Here is a 13,892-nt window from a genome sequence, read left to right as displayed (position 1 = left end):
CTTCAGACCACCCCTACCAATCAATTAGATCTGGCATGCGTGATAAAAAGCATTTGTCCTTGGGACAGTAGATGGTGGCCAAGGTCGAGCCTCTCTCCAGCTGTGGTGATCTAGGATCACAACTGATTAGGGATTTTGAAGACTCATCAGGGGGTGGAGACTACCAGATCTCCAGCTGTCCCTGGGGCTTCCCAGGTCCACAGAGAGGGCCTTGCTCTGGTACGCCTTATTAATCTTCCTCACCGCTAATAAATGTAGATTATGTCAGCTCTCTTCTGCCCCTCATGTTCTCTGACTGCCGCCATCAGCAGAGACCTTTTTAGAAGCAGCCAGGCACCCTCCCCCTTCTTTCTGAGGGACTGGGGGAGATGGGTTAGGGAAGACTTCACAATGAAGGAATGCACTCCACGGGGAACTGAAAGTTGTTTTCCTTAAGCAAGAAGATGAAAAAGAAGCAGTTATCACACTGGTTTCCCACACAGTCCTTGAGCACGACTGTGGGGACTGGTAACAGTCCCGGGAGGATGGTGGCTGAAGCCCAGCCTTGTCGGGCTGTTGACAACTAGGTCCTGATGCTCACAGCCTTGGGGAACCACTTGCTGGCTCCCTGTCTGCCTCCCTGGCTGATCCTCCCTATTTCCCAGGGCCCTGAGCCTTCACTGCCTGTGGAGGCGGCTGGCTGCTGGGGCTTCTGTCTCAGAGCGGAGACTCTGTTCTTCTCTGGTGCTGCACTGTGTGGTGGGAGGAGGTTTAGCACAAATCCTCATTTGCTAGAGCTCTGGGAGTTTGAGGTATGTGGTTCTACATCCTCCTGCCGCTTCTCCATTTACAGAAGGAGAGCTGAGCCTTGCAAGGGGCCAGTACTGGGTGCACACCAGCCTTGGGAAGAGGATGCCTCTCAGACCCTGAGCTTGCCTGAAGCAGGGACAAACAGTGTCCCAAACTCCTGGATCTGAATTAGACTTTTTTTTTTCTTAAAAAAATAAAAGATTTTATTTTAAAAATTATGTTTTTAGATTTATTTGATCTATATGAGTGTTTTTTCCCAAGTATTTATATATGGCGTGTGTGTGTGTGTGTGTGTGTGTGTGTGTGTGTGTGTGTGTGCCTGGTGCCCAGGATGTCAGGAGAGGGTGTTTGGTCTTCTGGAGCTGGAGCTACTGATGATCATGGGTCACCTGGGAATCCAGGACTCTTCAAGAGCAACAAGTGCTCCTAACCTCTGAGCCATCTCTCTAGTTCCCATTTTAAAGAATTTAAACTATGTTTACATGTGTGTAGGAGTACAGGAGTGTAGTGTCCTGAGAGATTCCCTAAACCTTCAGTGACACTGGCGGTGCTGAGACTCAAACCCAGGCCCTCTGCATGATCGCTATGCGCTTCACAGCTGAGCCATCTCTCCAGCCTCCTTTTTTCCCCATTTTTGAGACAGGGTCTTATGTATTCCTGGATAGCTGAGAATGGCTCTGTGGTTTCGATCCTCCTTCCTCCACCCCGAGGGCTGGGCTTACAGGCGTGCACCCTCATGCCTAGGGATGGAACTTGGGGCTTCAGGTGTGCTAAGCAAGCGCTCTATCAACGGAGTCAGCCAATCCCAGCCCTGAATTATCATCGTCTATGTCTTTCCTTTCTTTTAAAATGTTTACTATTTTGCCTGCATGTGTGTATGCCTATGGGTATATATGCACTATGTGTGTGCAGGTATGGGAGGAGAGCAAAAAGAGGGCCTTGGACCCCCAGGAACTGGAATTACAGGAGGTGCTGAATGGCAGGCCCAATGTGGATGCTAGGAACGGAATTTGAGTCCTCTGAAGTGCTCTTAACTACTGAGTCACCACCTCTCTGTCCCCCCAACACAAACATAGATGTCCAACATTCCTATCGGCCACATTAAGTGACTGAGATTGATTCTATCTCCCGGCTAAAACAGAGTCCCATAGGTAAACAGATGGCAAGAGCAGAGAGCCTTTCTGCCTGCACCCTGCTGGGCCTCCCCCTCGTTGACCCCTAGAAAGAGGGATGCAGAGTGAGCCCCACACTTTAACAGCGAGGTCGGGGCAGGATGAGGGCAGGGCATGCCAAGGGAAACTGGGTGCCTGGAGACTTGGTTGCTCTCTCTTCATCTGCCAAAAGGCTTCTTGGCTGACAGTGTGCCGGCTCTGGGCAGAGGTGGCTAAAGCCATCCCATCCTTTCTTAGCAGAACTCAACGGTTGGAGTCGCACCCTGCCTTGTGGGACTTTGTTTACCACAGACAGCGCTCCTACCTGCTTCTTCCTGACGGTGAACGGGAGCAAAGCCCATGAAATCTGACGTACAAGTGAAGCACACACTGGAGGAGGCGACACTCAAAAGGGATGGGGAGAGGAGACCTCTGGGACCACAGGACAGGACAGGACAGGACAGGCATGAAGGGAGCGAGGGAGCAAGCCAGGGGCTGGTCCTCCCCGCAAACCCTGCCTCCTTCCTGGTTCATCCCTTCTTCTAAGAAGCACCCCATCACACTCTCCTTCCTAAACTCTTCCCGCAGCTCCTGCCATTTTGCACAGGGTTGGCCCTAGCCCTCCTCCAGGGCACTCCCTCTGTACTAGAATGGTAGTTTGTCGAGGTCAGGGTTTTTTGTTTTTTGTTTTTTTTCCCCTAATTTCAGGGATGCATCCCCAGGCTTAAGAGCAACCTCCCAGCACTACAGATGCTTAGGGGAATGGACGGGAACTACCATCCATGTAGGCTCCCCACAGCAAGAACCTCATCAGATTTACCCAGTGCCATCAAGGCACCTGTCCCTTCCGAGGTATGAATGGCTACTGATCTGAACCCTTGTCTCCCGGCTCCACTTATCTCACCAGGGAAGATCTTAGAGGTAGTGTGGTGCTCCCCCATCTCCCCCAGCAGAATCATAGGGGCCTCTACCTTGGCGACTAAGGGTTCCGATGGGCAGGAAGCTGAGGCAGCAGCCCCTGTAGAGCACACCTCCATTTCCAAGGCTCCATTAACCAAAAGAATCATGGGGCAGCTCGCTGCTTCGTCTCTCTAGGAATACACAGAGAAGGACTCTATGGAAGCCTAGGAATACATAGAGAGAAGGACTCTATGGAAGCCTAGGAATACATAGAGAGAAGGACTCTATGGAAGCCTGTAATACATCTGAGCTAAGTGAAGTTCCTGGGAAGGTGCCTTGCGCATGGTAAACACTAAACCCTATGACAGAACTATGGGACTGCACATACTCCTTCTGTTTCTCTTTGACTTTTGTTCTTCTCTGAACTTCAGTCAGGAGTAAACCCTCCACCCCACCCCACCCCATCCCACAGACTGACATGGTCCTTTTCTGTGTCTATGAGACTGTTCCACTAAGGGCACACACTCGGAGTAAAGAGAAGCCACAGGATCTCAGAGAAGCTTCCCTTCCTGCTGAGCCCTATTCACTCTGTCCTATCTCCAGGACTCTCAGTTTTCCACAGCTGGGTTAGCCACCAGGGTGCAGGAAGGAAGGAAGATATCTCATTCCTGGATCCAGTGCCCTGGGGGGCTATAGCGCCAGTCTCTCATCCCTGGCTAGCCGGCAGAGAGGGGCTTTCATGGGCCCAGGTTTCTGCTCTCTCTTTCCCCTCCATCTGGTCCTTTTCAGGGCTGCTGTGAGCACAATGACAAAGGGGTGATGCTCCACTGAATTCTGTTTGCACCTGCCTAATTCTTACTCTTCCCCGATTCCTCTAATGGGGCACAGGCACTTTGGGACAATCCGAACGGCCAGAAATAGACTCCATGTTTCGGAACATCGAGCTTCGTGCAGCAAGTATTTAAGGCCCCTTCTCATCTGGCCAAGAAGACAGAACTCACAGCTCCATCCTGAAGAGCTGACCAGTCCTGACCAGTCCTCACGGGTTGTGCTTGCATACCCAGGACCCATGGGGCAGGTTCTGCTCGGTAGCAAAGAGCAAACTGTAGTGCACAGCCACCATGATTCAGGCCCTTTCGGCCTGCGACTCCTGGCTGCCCAAGGACTTGTGTCATTTGACTCAGATCTGGAAGGAACCCAGCAGACACCAGGCTGGGCTGAGGGAGACCTGTGGCTTTAGCTTCTCAGGCTAGAAGAACAGAGACAGCCAGCAGTCAAAACAAACAGACAAACCAATCAACCAACCAGCCCAGTCCCACTGACGGTCCGGTCCCTCATGTCTGTGTGCTAGCAAGCTGCTGGGCTCTCAAGAGTTAGAGGGAGCAGGATAGGTCAGACTCAGGCTTCAGACTCAGTTGGTATGGATTCAATCAGCTTTTCTCTCACTCCCTTCTGCTGGCTACTTTCTTCCACCAGAAGTCTTGGTTCTCTTGTGGGCAGAGTGGATTTGCCTCTCTGAATTGTCATAAAGATGAAAGATAAAAAACGTATGTGGTCACTCCTTAGGTAGTGGTAATTCTCAGCCCCTGGCTGCCTAGCATGTCTTTCCTGTAGACTAAGTTCTAAGCATTGGCCTTCTAGTCCTTTCCTAGCTTCATTCCTGTGCTATGGAACAGCCATTCAAAGGATATGGAACCTTCCAGAGGCACTGCTATGTTCTTCCAGAGTAACCTCAAAAAGTTGTCTCTGTCGGGGAGGTTTTACTAAAGGAGTGGATTTTCTTGGAGTGTATCTGTGCCATTCCAAAGCAAAGATGGAGCTGTTATGAGAACTGAGAGTCTCTTTATCCCAACACCTCCATGGCTTTCTGAAATTCTTAATGCTGTCTTTATAGGGCCACTCATGCACCCCAAACCAGCTCAGTTCCTTGAGAGAGGTCAGTGGACTTGTGAGTCTCCTAAGCTTTATACCACCAGGGGGCGCTGCCCAGCTGGTTTCTGTCCAGCTTCTCAAGGAAGCTAACGGAATCGGAGAACCGGGATTACCGGGAGAGAACTGGTTATCATTCAGCTGGCCTTGGCCTGAAATCTGTGGCCTGGTAGGCTGAGAATGGCAGTCACAGGCACTCTTCCCATCAATTAGGCTACTTACATTTCTCTTCTGTTCCTCAGAACACCCTTCCATCCTGTGACTGACAAATTCAGATCCTCAAGTTGCCTAAAGGGAGAGGTGGGGGTGGCGGGTGTGTCTGCCCAACACAAATGTCATTCCTAACTCTGCTCCCTTTCCTTCCATCCCGAGGAATTACAGTGGTCTTTCCCTTCTTTTGGAAGACAGTTCAAAAGGGCTGGGGTTCAGCTTTCGTGGAGGCCGTTGTTAGGAATGGCATCCACCCACGCGGAGGCTTCTAACACACTAACTGCCATGGGGCAACCCAGTCTGCCCAACTCTAGCTAAATCCTGAGATAATAGTTTCACTATACCAGTGTGTCGAGGGTCACCGTTCAAATGCCATATTCGATCTCCTTTCATCCTTTTAATGACAGTTGTCTCAAAGGAGACCGTTGGGAGGAAGGCTCAGCGAGGTAAAGCAACCCTGTGTTACAGCACAGGGGAAGGTGTGTGCAGAGGGTCCCGAGAGGGCCTCCCCGTTGGCCTCTTCTTTCTAGTAGGATCTCCAGTGGAATGGAGGCCTGGGGGTCTGGAGAGTGGATTCTACCCCTTACCATCGACTTCAGGCTCTGTGCCCAATCTCTCGTTATCATTTCCAGGAGGAAGGCATGATTATGACCCTTATCCTGGGCATAAGGAGCCAGAGGTGCTGAGGGGCAGCATGACGAATGCCAAGGTCGCTCAGTATGGCAGCCTTGAGCGCTGGGACCTAGGAATTCTGTCTGCTTGAGGAGCTGTCCTGCCCTGGCTGATAACATTAGCGCAGCTACTGATGACCTGGCACCTCCCGTGCGGCGGCTTTCACAGCCAGACTGTGACAAGCATGGGTGTTCTCCAGATTCCTCATGTCATAGATGAGTAAAGCTGGGTTTAGCAGGGCGCCTCGGGTGAGATGACTTAAGATCTGCACCGCCGTTCCATCTGCTAAACCAGACATTTGCATCCCTCAGTTTCCCAATGTCCCGGTGTTCTGTTCCTAAGGCCTCTGCCCCAGCAAATAGGGGCAAGAAGGGAGAAGGCCTTGCAGTTGGATGACAATGACCAGCCACTCTGGGGTTCTTCTCTCCCACTTATCCTCCCCTCCCAGAAGCTCTGGGATTTCTCCCTCTGTTGGACAGTTCGGGTGGGAGGTAGAAGGGAAGGTTCTGGATGGGGAAGGTCGGCGCTGCGTCACCCCCCAACCCCCAGGCCAACAAGGCTGGGCAATGAAGGGTCACAGCGGTTAGCAGCCATGTGCTCCGGACAGTAGTGGAGAGTGCAGACTGTCTTTGGAGAGAGGAGGCGCGCCCCCAACTTGGGTAGGGGGCAGAGAGGGCGAGCAGAAGGAGGCAGGTTCCGGCAGAAGGCATGGGGGTGGGGGGAGGCCGAGAGCACGCGGACAAAGGAGGCGGCCCTCAGCCCAGCTGTTTTGAAAAATGCTTCCTGTTTCTTTAAAGGCGCTCGCGGCTCGGGCGGCCAGGGCTCGGGAGGCGGCAGCGGCGGCGGCGGGAGCTGCCTCTTCTCCGGGCGGGCGGCGCTGAGTGATCTTGCGAACTGGGCTTCTGTGTAAACTGAGGCTAAACAAACACAGATGGAGCGCAGCGGGCGTTCTGCAGAAATGCTGGCAGGGCGGCAGCGACTTCAGATGACACTCTGAGCTCTCCCGGGGAACGGGCAGCCTCCGAGGCTTCACGGAGCCGTAGGCGCAGCTGCCCCGGGAGTGGGGGGTGCGAGGGAGGGACCCGGGGAGGGAGGGTAGGAGGAGAGAGCGAGGCGACAAGGCGGCGCTCAGCGCGGCGGCCACCCGGCACAGCCAGGCGCGCGGCGTGCAGAGTGATCACTGCGGGCGTGCGTCCCGGGCAGTCCCACGCCCCTGCCTCACGCCGTCCTCGCCATGAAGCACATCCCGGTCCTCGAGGACGGGCCATGGAAGACCGTGTGCGTGAAAGAACTGAACGGCCTCAAGAAGCTCAAGCGGAAAGGCAAGGAGCCGGTGCGGCGCGCGAACGGCTATAAAACTTTCCGATTGGACTTGGAAGCTCCCGAGCTCGGCGCCACCGCCAGCGCCACCGCCGCCACCAACGGGCTTCGGGACAGGACACAACCGTTCCCGATCGCGACCCCAGTACCAGCCTCAGTGGCGCCGGCGGTTCCTCCAGGTGGAGGCACAGACACAGCCAGGGAATTCCGGGGCATCAGAGCGCCTGAGGTCTCTGACGCGCGCAAACGCGGTTTCGCTCTGGGCACAGTGGGACCGGGACTACCCACGCCACCGCCGCCTCCCGCATCCCAGAGCTTGGCACCCGGGAATCCCGAGGCGCACCCCTTCCGCGAGCAGACTCTGCGTCCCCGCATCTTGCTGTGCGCCCCTCCCGCGCGTCCCACACAGTCCGCGCCTCTCGCACCACCAGCGGCGCCACAAGAGTCCCCCGTGCGCCCTGCGCCCCCCACGCGCCCGGGGGAAAGTTCCTACTCGTCAATTTCACACGTAATTTACAATAACCACCCGGATTCTTCCGCGTCGCCTAGGAAACGGCCAGGCGAAGCGACCGCCGCCTCCACGGAGATCAAAGCCCTGCAGCAGACCCGGAGGCTCCTGGCCAACGCCAGGGAGCGGACGCGGGTGCACACCATCAGCGCAGCCTTCGAGGCGCTGAGGAAGCAGGTACCCACTAACCGCCGCGGGGTTACAGTGGCAGGAGTGGGTGGGTGGGTGGCCCCCCATGGTCTGAGTTAGGATAAAAGAAATCCTACAAGGCAGGCAGATTGGAGTTATCATTGTTGCAACTTTTTAGTTTGTAAAGTGGGCGAAAGCTAGGGATCTCTGGCCTAGACCCGCCCCTGTTCCCCAGGGGTAATCCCGTCTGACCTCAGGTCTTGTAGTTGACTTGTATGGCAGCGAGTATTTGTCTTCTGGTCCCTTGGGCTTGGTGGGGAATACAGAGGAGGAATGTGGGAATCTTCTCCCTGGGAAGGGAGCAGAGCACGACCTTTCCGCTCTGTGCACTTGGCATGCTTGGGGTCTCGGCCCCCTGTTGGTGGCACCGAGGCACACAGCCCCACAGAGGTGCGCTCCTGGGGGCCCTGGAATGTAAAGGGCGACCTGGGAGGCGGGGGTAGGGGTAAGGGGGTGGGGCTTGTCAGCTCCTCTCAGCTCCTGTTTCCATGGTCACTCAGATTGCTTCTAGGATCTCTGCACTCTACCTGCTTCCCGGAGTCCGTTATGACTCGGGCTGCAAGGCTGTGGTTCTTTCAGGTACAGCTTCAGGAACTTTCCTAGGAGATCCTGCCCGCCACTGCCCTTCCTCTTCACACCAGTCACCTCCTGGGGGCCCAGGAGACTCTTGGGGATTCTCTCCGGGGGGTCGGGGTGGAGCCAACAGAGCCGAGCTCTGGATAAGCCAGGGGGCTCCTCTTTAGGTACTGGGGTACTGGGGGCAGACTGCCCTCACCTGACAGCATCTATTGGGAAAGCTAAGGAATACTTGACTGGAGAATTACCATGGCAGAGGGGGCAGTTGACAGTTCCACTTAAGATAAGCTTGGTTCTTCCTCAGGACTCTCTGGTTTCTCACTTTCTTAGAGAGGAGTAAGATCTGCAAAGGGTGTGGGATGGGCCCTCTTATTCAGGTTAGTGGGTGGTGGATGTTACTTCTTTAATGGATGAAACTTTTGTTTGTTTGTTCTGCCACTGATTAGCTGTTTGTCTCCTGGAAAGTTACTCAACCTCTCTGGGCTTTAGCCAGTAACAAACCATTTTGGAAAACTTTTTTTTTTTCTCTCGCTCAGACTCCCTTCTATGGGTAAAGTCAGGCATTGGAAACTTAGTCCATCCATGAATTGGACATGGGACGCCTAGGAGAAAGTGACCCTAGTGGCTTTTGAACCTGAGTTTGGGAAGAGCGTTTGGTGGAGGCAGGGTGGCTGTCACTGCCTGCAGATCCATCAGCTGTTCCCTGGGCTGTGGAGTCATCCATGTCACTCTGGGCCAGCTGCTGTGTGCCTGCATGCCTGGGCAGTGACAGCCTGTGGGGTATCTTGCAGACCCTGTCTCAGGACAGGATGACAGAGGGCAGGGAGGTGCCTGTATATCTGCTTCGCTTGTGGCGAGGTGAACCCCTCCTGAACTGGGGGGATCGTGTGCCCCAAACCTCCCCCTCAGCTCCTTTTCTCTGCCTCCAGACGCAGCCTTCAACTTTACCCAGGGAGAGCATTCATGCTGTTTGCTTGCCTGTGTCTCTTGTGTCCTGTGCCTTTTGTGACTGTCAATAAGGACTCCTATTTTATGTAATCTTAAAGTCAGGATTGGATAGACCCATTTCATAGTAAGCAATACTGAGGCCAGGGGAAGGTGGGAGACTCACCCAAGATCATCTTGTAGTGAGCAGTTCATGGAAAGTTTATGTGGCTACAATCTTCCCACTGGGTGGTGCCCTTGTCGACTTTCAGAGATGCGGTGGTTGCTCTTGTTCGCCTTTCGTTCCTGCTCTCTGTAGGGGAAGTTCTGCACACAAGCATCAAATTCAATGTGTCCTGCCGAAGGTTAGCCCAAGTATTTTCAAAGAGTCTTTGTGTGCACACAGATGTAGTTAAATGTATGTACATGTGTTCAATACATTTACCCAAAGGATGCGTGAGCACACACACACACACACACACACACACACGTGTCTCCTGTTTCTTTGTCCTAGCTCTGACCATTCTGTCCTTTCCCTAAAAAGGTTTCTGGGCCCCATTGGACACCTTCTTGTTGGCTGAGAAGGACAGAAATCTAGAGAAGGGCTGAGACTATACCCACCCTGTCCCCACCACCAGACACTCCCAGTGGAGGAGTGTCTTCCTGTCCTGGACCTCAGCCTCCTGGGCTTCCTGTGTGGCTGTGGACAGCCCTCTTTGGGCCTTGACTGCTCAGGTTGCATCATGACGTTATCCTCTACCTCACATTGAGCTCTTCTGTACCAAGAGCAAGCAAGGGCCATAAGGAAGAAGAATTCTCAAATGTGTGTCTTCAGGGGCCTGGGCCCTGAGCAGCGCAGGGCTCTCCGAGACAAAGCAGTATGGATGCTTTATTACACCCTCCCTTTCTTAGACTGGGTCTCTCTGTGTACTCTTTGTTGGCCTGCAGCTAACTTGTTACATAGACTAGGCTGGCCTGGAATTTATAGAAATCTCCTTGCCTTTGCATCTGCCTCCTGAGTGCTGAGATTAAAGGCATGTACCACCACACCCAGCTCTTTTGGGATTTTAAAAACTACATTAAGTGTGTGTGTGTGTGTGTATGTGTGTGTGTTGTGTGTGGTGTGTGTGTGTGTGTGTGTGTGTGTAGGTGTGTCACAGTGTGTGAGTAGAGGTCAGAGGACAACTTGAGAAGTTGGTTCTACCTTGTGGTCCTTGAGGATGGAACTTGGGCCAGCGGGCTTCGCAGCAGGCAGCCAATGAGCTATCTAGCCAGCCATTTTGTCGTCATTCTGATGATAATCGCTGAAACGCACCAGGCCCGTGCTTAGAACCTCCCGCGTTCTAGTTGGCTTTGTGAAATAGGTGCTGCCATGACTCCCCCGTGCCCCAGTTCTTACAAGGTGGTTTCAGGGTCTCAGGAAGCTTATGTGAACTGGCTGAGGTCTTGTGGTGCTCCCGGTGGCCCCGCAGGCTTGGTGCTGTGCCGTATCTATGTGTCGGCACTCTGGGGCCTTGGCAGTGCGTTCATGGCGTTGTGCATTTGCAGAGCTGTGTGGCCACCACAAAACCTGGAATGAATCAGGGTTAGTGAGTCTTCTCAGTGGCCAGCGCTTAACGGCTTTGCTTCCTGGCTTATGTACCGCAGCACCAAGAAAATAGTCAGGCCCCTGCCAGTCATTGCAATCTCCTCTCCTCCCAACCAGGAAGAACTGGGAGGGGGCTGTGTGCCTGCTGGCAGAGGTGCAGGTGGGACAGAGTCCCTCACGTCTGGGGATGGGGGGTGCAGGGCAGATGGTCAGACAACAGCACTTGCCACCAGCCCAGCTGCACCCGAGCCCTCCTTGCTGCTTCATATGAGGGCCATGTGTGTGCAGCTGGGCTGGCCACGTGCAGGCTGCTCCCTGCCAGGGGGAGGGGTCCATGGGAAAGGCCAGCTGTACTGGGCAGAGGAGGGAAGGGCCCAGGCTCTGGGACTCAGTTCCCTGGCAGGACCCTCCGACTGTGCCCACTTTTGGGATGCCTAGCCTATGGGTGGCTTTGTTCCCTTCCTCGAAGCCCCTTGATGTCCATGGAGGAGTGGCATCAGCAGACCGTGATGGCCCCTTAGCAGCTGTCTCTCCCCAAGAAGGAGGCATTGAGCAAGTGGGCCCCAGGTTCCCCCCCCCAACCCCCAGTGTGCCTTGAGGATCTCCAAGGGTCATCACTAGATTATAGGGATCTGCAATTCCAGAAGGGTATAGGGATGGTGGCCTTAGCCTGTCTATGGCTCCCAAATCTTCTGAGGTGAAAGAGACAGGGGAACCTCAGCAGTGTCTGTGTACCCCTCCCCAAGATAATGGCCATCAAGCCTTCTCACACTGGAAGCTCCACACAGTTGTCGAGGGTGACAGGATCCTACCCTGCCCCCAGATTCCAAGAGAGGCTGTTTGTTGAGATTTTTATGACGTGGATCTATATCTTTGGTTGTATGTTTGTAGGACTACTTGTCACTTACAGAGAGTGGCCAGGTTCTGTCCCCAGATCTGTCAGGCCCTAGGGGAGAATGGCTGAGTCTTGTGTCCTCTTTCACTTTGTAGAAAGTTTGAATTTTAAAGTCCTTTCTAAGTAGACCTGAAAGGGGCATTGAACAGCCCAGATGAGGCGGCTTCATGCCAGGAGTCCTGTCCCACAGACGTGAGGGAATAGCTTCATGCAGAAGGAGTCTAGAATTCCCACTGTGTGCAGGACATGGTGTGCTTGTAGCTCTGTGGGCCTGGGGGTCTCTGAGGACTGTTAGAGGGCAAAAAGCTTTGAGGGTGTTCCTGAATGTTCTGCTAGGTTCTTGATTTTGTTTTTGTTGTTGTTTTATTTTTCCCCCTCACACTTGTCCACTGTGATCCCATTCTGAGAAGCAGCTATTTGAATGCCCACATTTCTGGTGAAGAAACGGGTCCTGCAAGGCCACGGTCCTCCTTAAAGCCGGGAAGATGTCCAGAGGACAGCCAGGCCCTCAGGCTGCCCAGCCAGTGTTTGCTGGAGCCGAGGGAGGGTCTAGCTTGGGCAGTAGAGGAGGGGTGGAACGTTTGAGGGCCCCAGAGGATCTTGTAAAAATGCCCAGAGCTGATCCTTTGTGGAGTTTAAAATCCAGAAGCAGGAGAAGTCACTCCATCAGTAAAACACTTACTGAACAAACTCAAAGATCTGAGGTCAACTCCCACCTACCCACGCAAAAAGTCAGGAACATTGACATACATCTGTCACCCCAGCACCGGGGAGGGAGAAACATGAGGATCTCTGGGGCTTTAGACCCAGCTAACCTGCCAACCTAGCTTTGTCAGGGAGCTTCTGGCTCAGGAGAGAACTTGTCTCCAAAATCAAGACGGAGAGTGATGGGGGAAGACACCTGGTACCGAGGTCTAGCCTTCATGTGTGTACTTGAACTTATGCATGTATACCTGCAAAGACATTTGTGCACAGACACACGTCTTTAGCTAGTCCTTTAAGCTAGTCTTTATGGGTGAATCTGAGGGAGGTGCCTTTACTATTCTGGAAGCTGGAAAATACAGATAGGGAGAGGGAGACAGGTGGCCATATCTACCTCAGCTCCAGTCCTTTGACAAGGCAGGGTCCTGTGCAGGCAGTCCGATGCAGTATGGATGGGGCTCGTGACTTGCTCTGGATGCTCACAGAGGTAATGTACAAATCTGGAGTCCTTTTGGGGTCCCTAGCCTAAAACGATCTAATGTTACTCATGCCCACCTTAAGCTAATTGGAAGGAGCCCTGGTGGAGCCATGACTTGAAACCCCAGCACATCTCTCTGCAGCTGGAGGCATAGGGAGACTACGTAGCTGGGAGTTAAAGTGCATCTTTGTGGAGTGGACGGCATTGCTTTTCCTCAGTGCACTGCCGAAGAGATGGGTAGCTGGTGCGTTCAGAATACCTCTGCCCACCGGCTTTAAAGAAGACAGCTGTCGGGGACCTTTTGCAACACCAATAAATGTCCTCAAGACTCCGTGAGGAACACAAGGGTTGCTGTCTCTACCCTCTCAAGGAGGAAACAGAGGCTCGAAGAGCTGAAGGGATTTGCTCTAAATCACGCTACTGCAAGTGCCTGGAACTTTGTGGTGGCAGCTGGGCCAAGGTGTCTCCATGCTGAGGTGTAGCTGGGCTATTGGGGGCCAAAGGTTGCGTGGGCATTAGGAGAGTGCATGGTAGTGGTTTGTGGGTTTTGTTGTTTGTTGTTTGTTGTGAGTGGAATGTATGCTTTGTGTTTGTGACAGAGTCTAATGTAGTTAAGGCTAGCCTCATACCCTGTACGTAGCTGAGGATAATCAAACTTCTGACCCTCCTGTTTCTATCTCCCATGTGCTGGCATTACAAGTATGCCCCACTACTCCTGGTTCGTGCCGTGCTGGGGATTGAACCCAGGGTATCAAGGTATGCTAGGCAGGCACTCTTACCAACTGAGTTTTATCCCTAGCCTTGTCACTAGGAGACTCTAAAGGAGCCTTACAGAGAGTCAACTTTAGGGTAGGAGAGGAGAAGGGACCAGCCACCAGAAAGAGCCACTGTTGGCCCTCGTGTCCACCCTGGTAGCAGAATGTCCTGTTGTGCCTTCCTCGGGTGTTAGGCAGACAAGCTGCTGGCTCCATCTGGGGCTCAGCTGACTGAGCTGAGGCTCAGAATGGCACTCCCCCGTTTTCCTCATGTGCATACGGGACGTTCATCTTTACTTGAGGCAG

The 13,892-nt window shown here is 53.5% G+C and overlaps 1 protein-coding gene across 2 annotated transcripts in view; it reads left to right on the top strand.

Moving 5' to 3' along the window:
* The first annotated feature begins 6,471 nt into the window (after positions 1 to 6,471).
* The window catches only part of Atoh8 (atonal bHLH transcription factor 8), a 30,319-nt gene continuing 22,898 nt past the window's right edge, over positions 6,472 to 13,892 (top strand). Inside the window, exon 1 of one of the 2 annotated variants that reach the window (XM_021190992.1) lies at positions 6,472 to 7,656. In XM_021190992.1, the coding sequence (XP_021046651.1) occupies positions 6,886 to 7,656 (771 nt within the window). In that variant the 5' untranslated portion in view covers positions 6,472 to 6,885. The remainder of the gene's footprint in view (positions 7,657 to 13,892) is intronic. The other variant, XM_029535099.1, reaches the window with a different exon arrangement.

Source organism: Mus pahari, chromosome 2 (assembly GCF_900095145.1).
Source record: "Mus pahari chromosome 2, PAHARI_EIJ_v1.1, whole genome shotgun sequence".
NCBI classification, from domain to species: Eukaryota; Metazoa; Chordata; class Mammalia; order Rodentia; family Muridae; genus Mus; species Mus pahari.
This window is presented reverse-complemented; position numbering and strand designations above follow the sequence as displayed.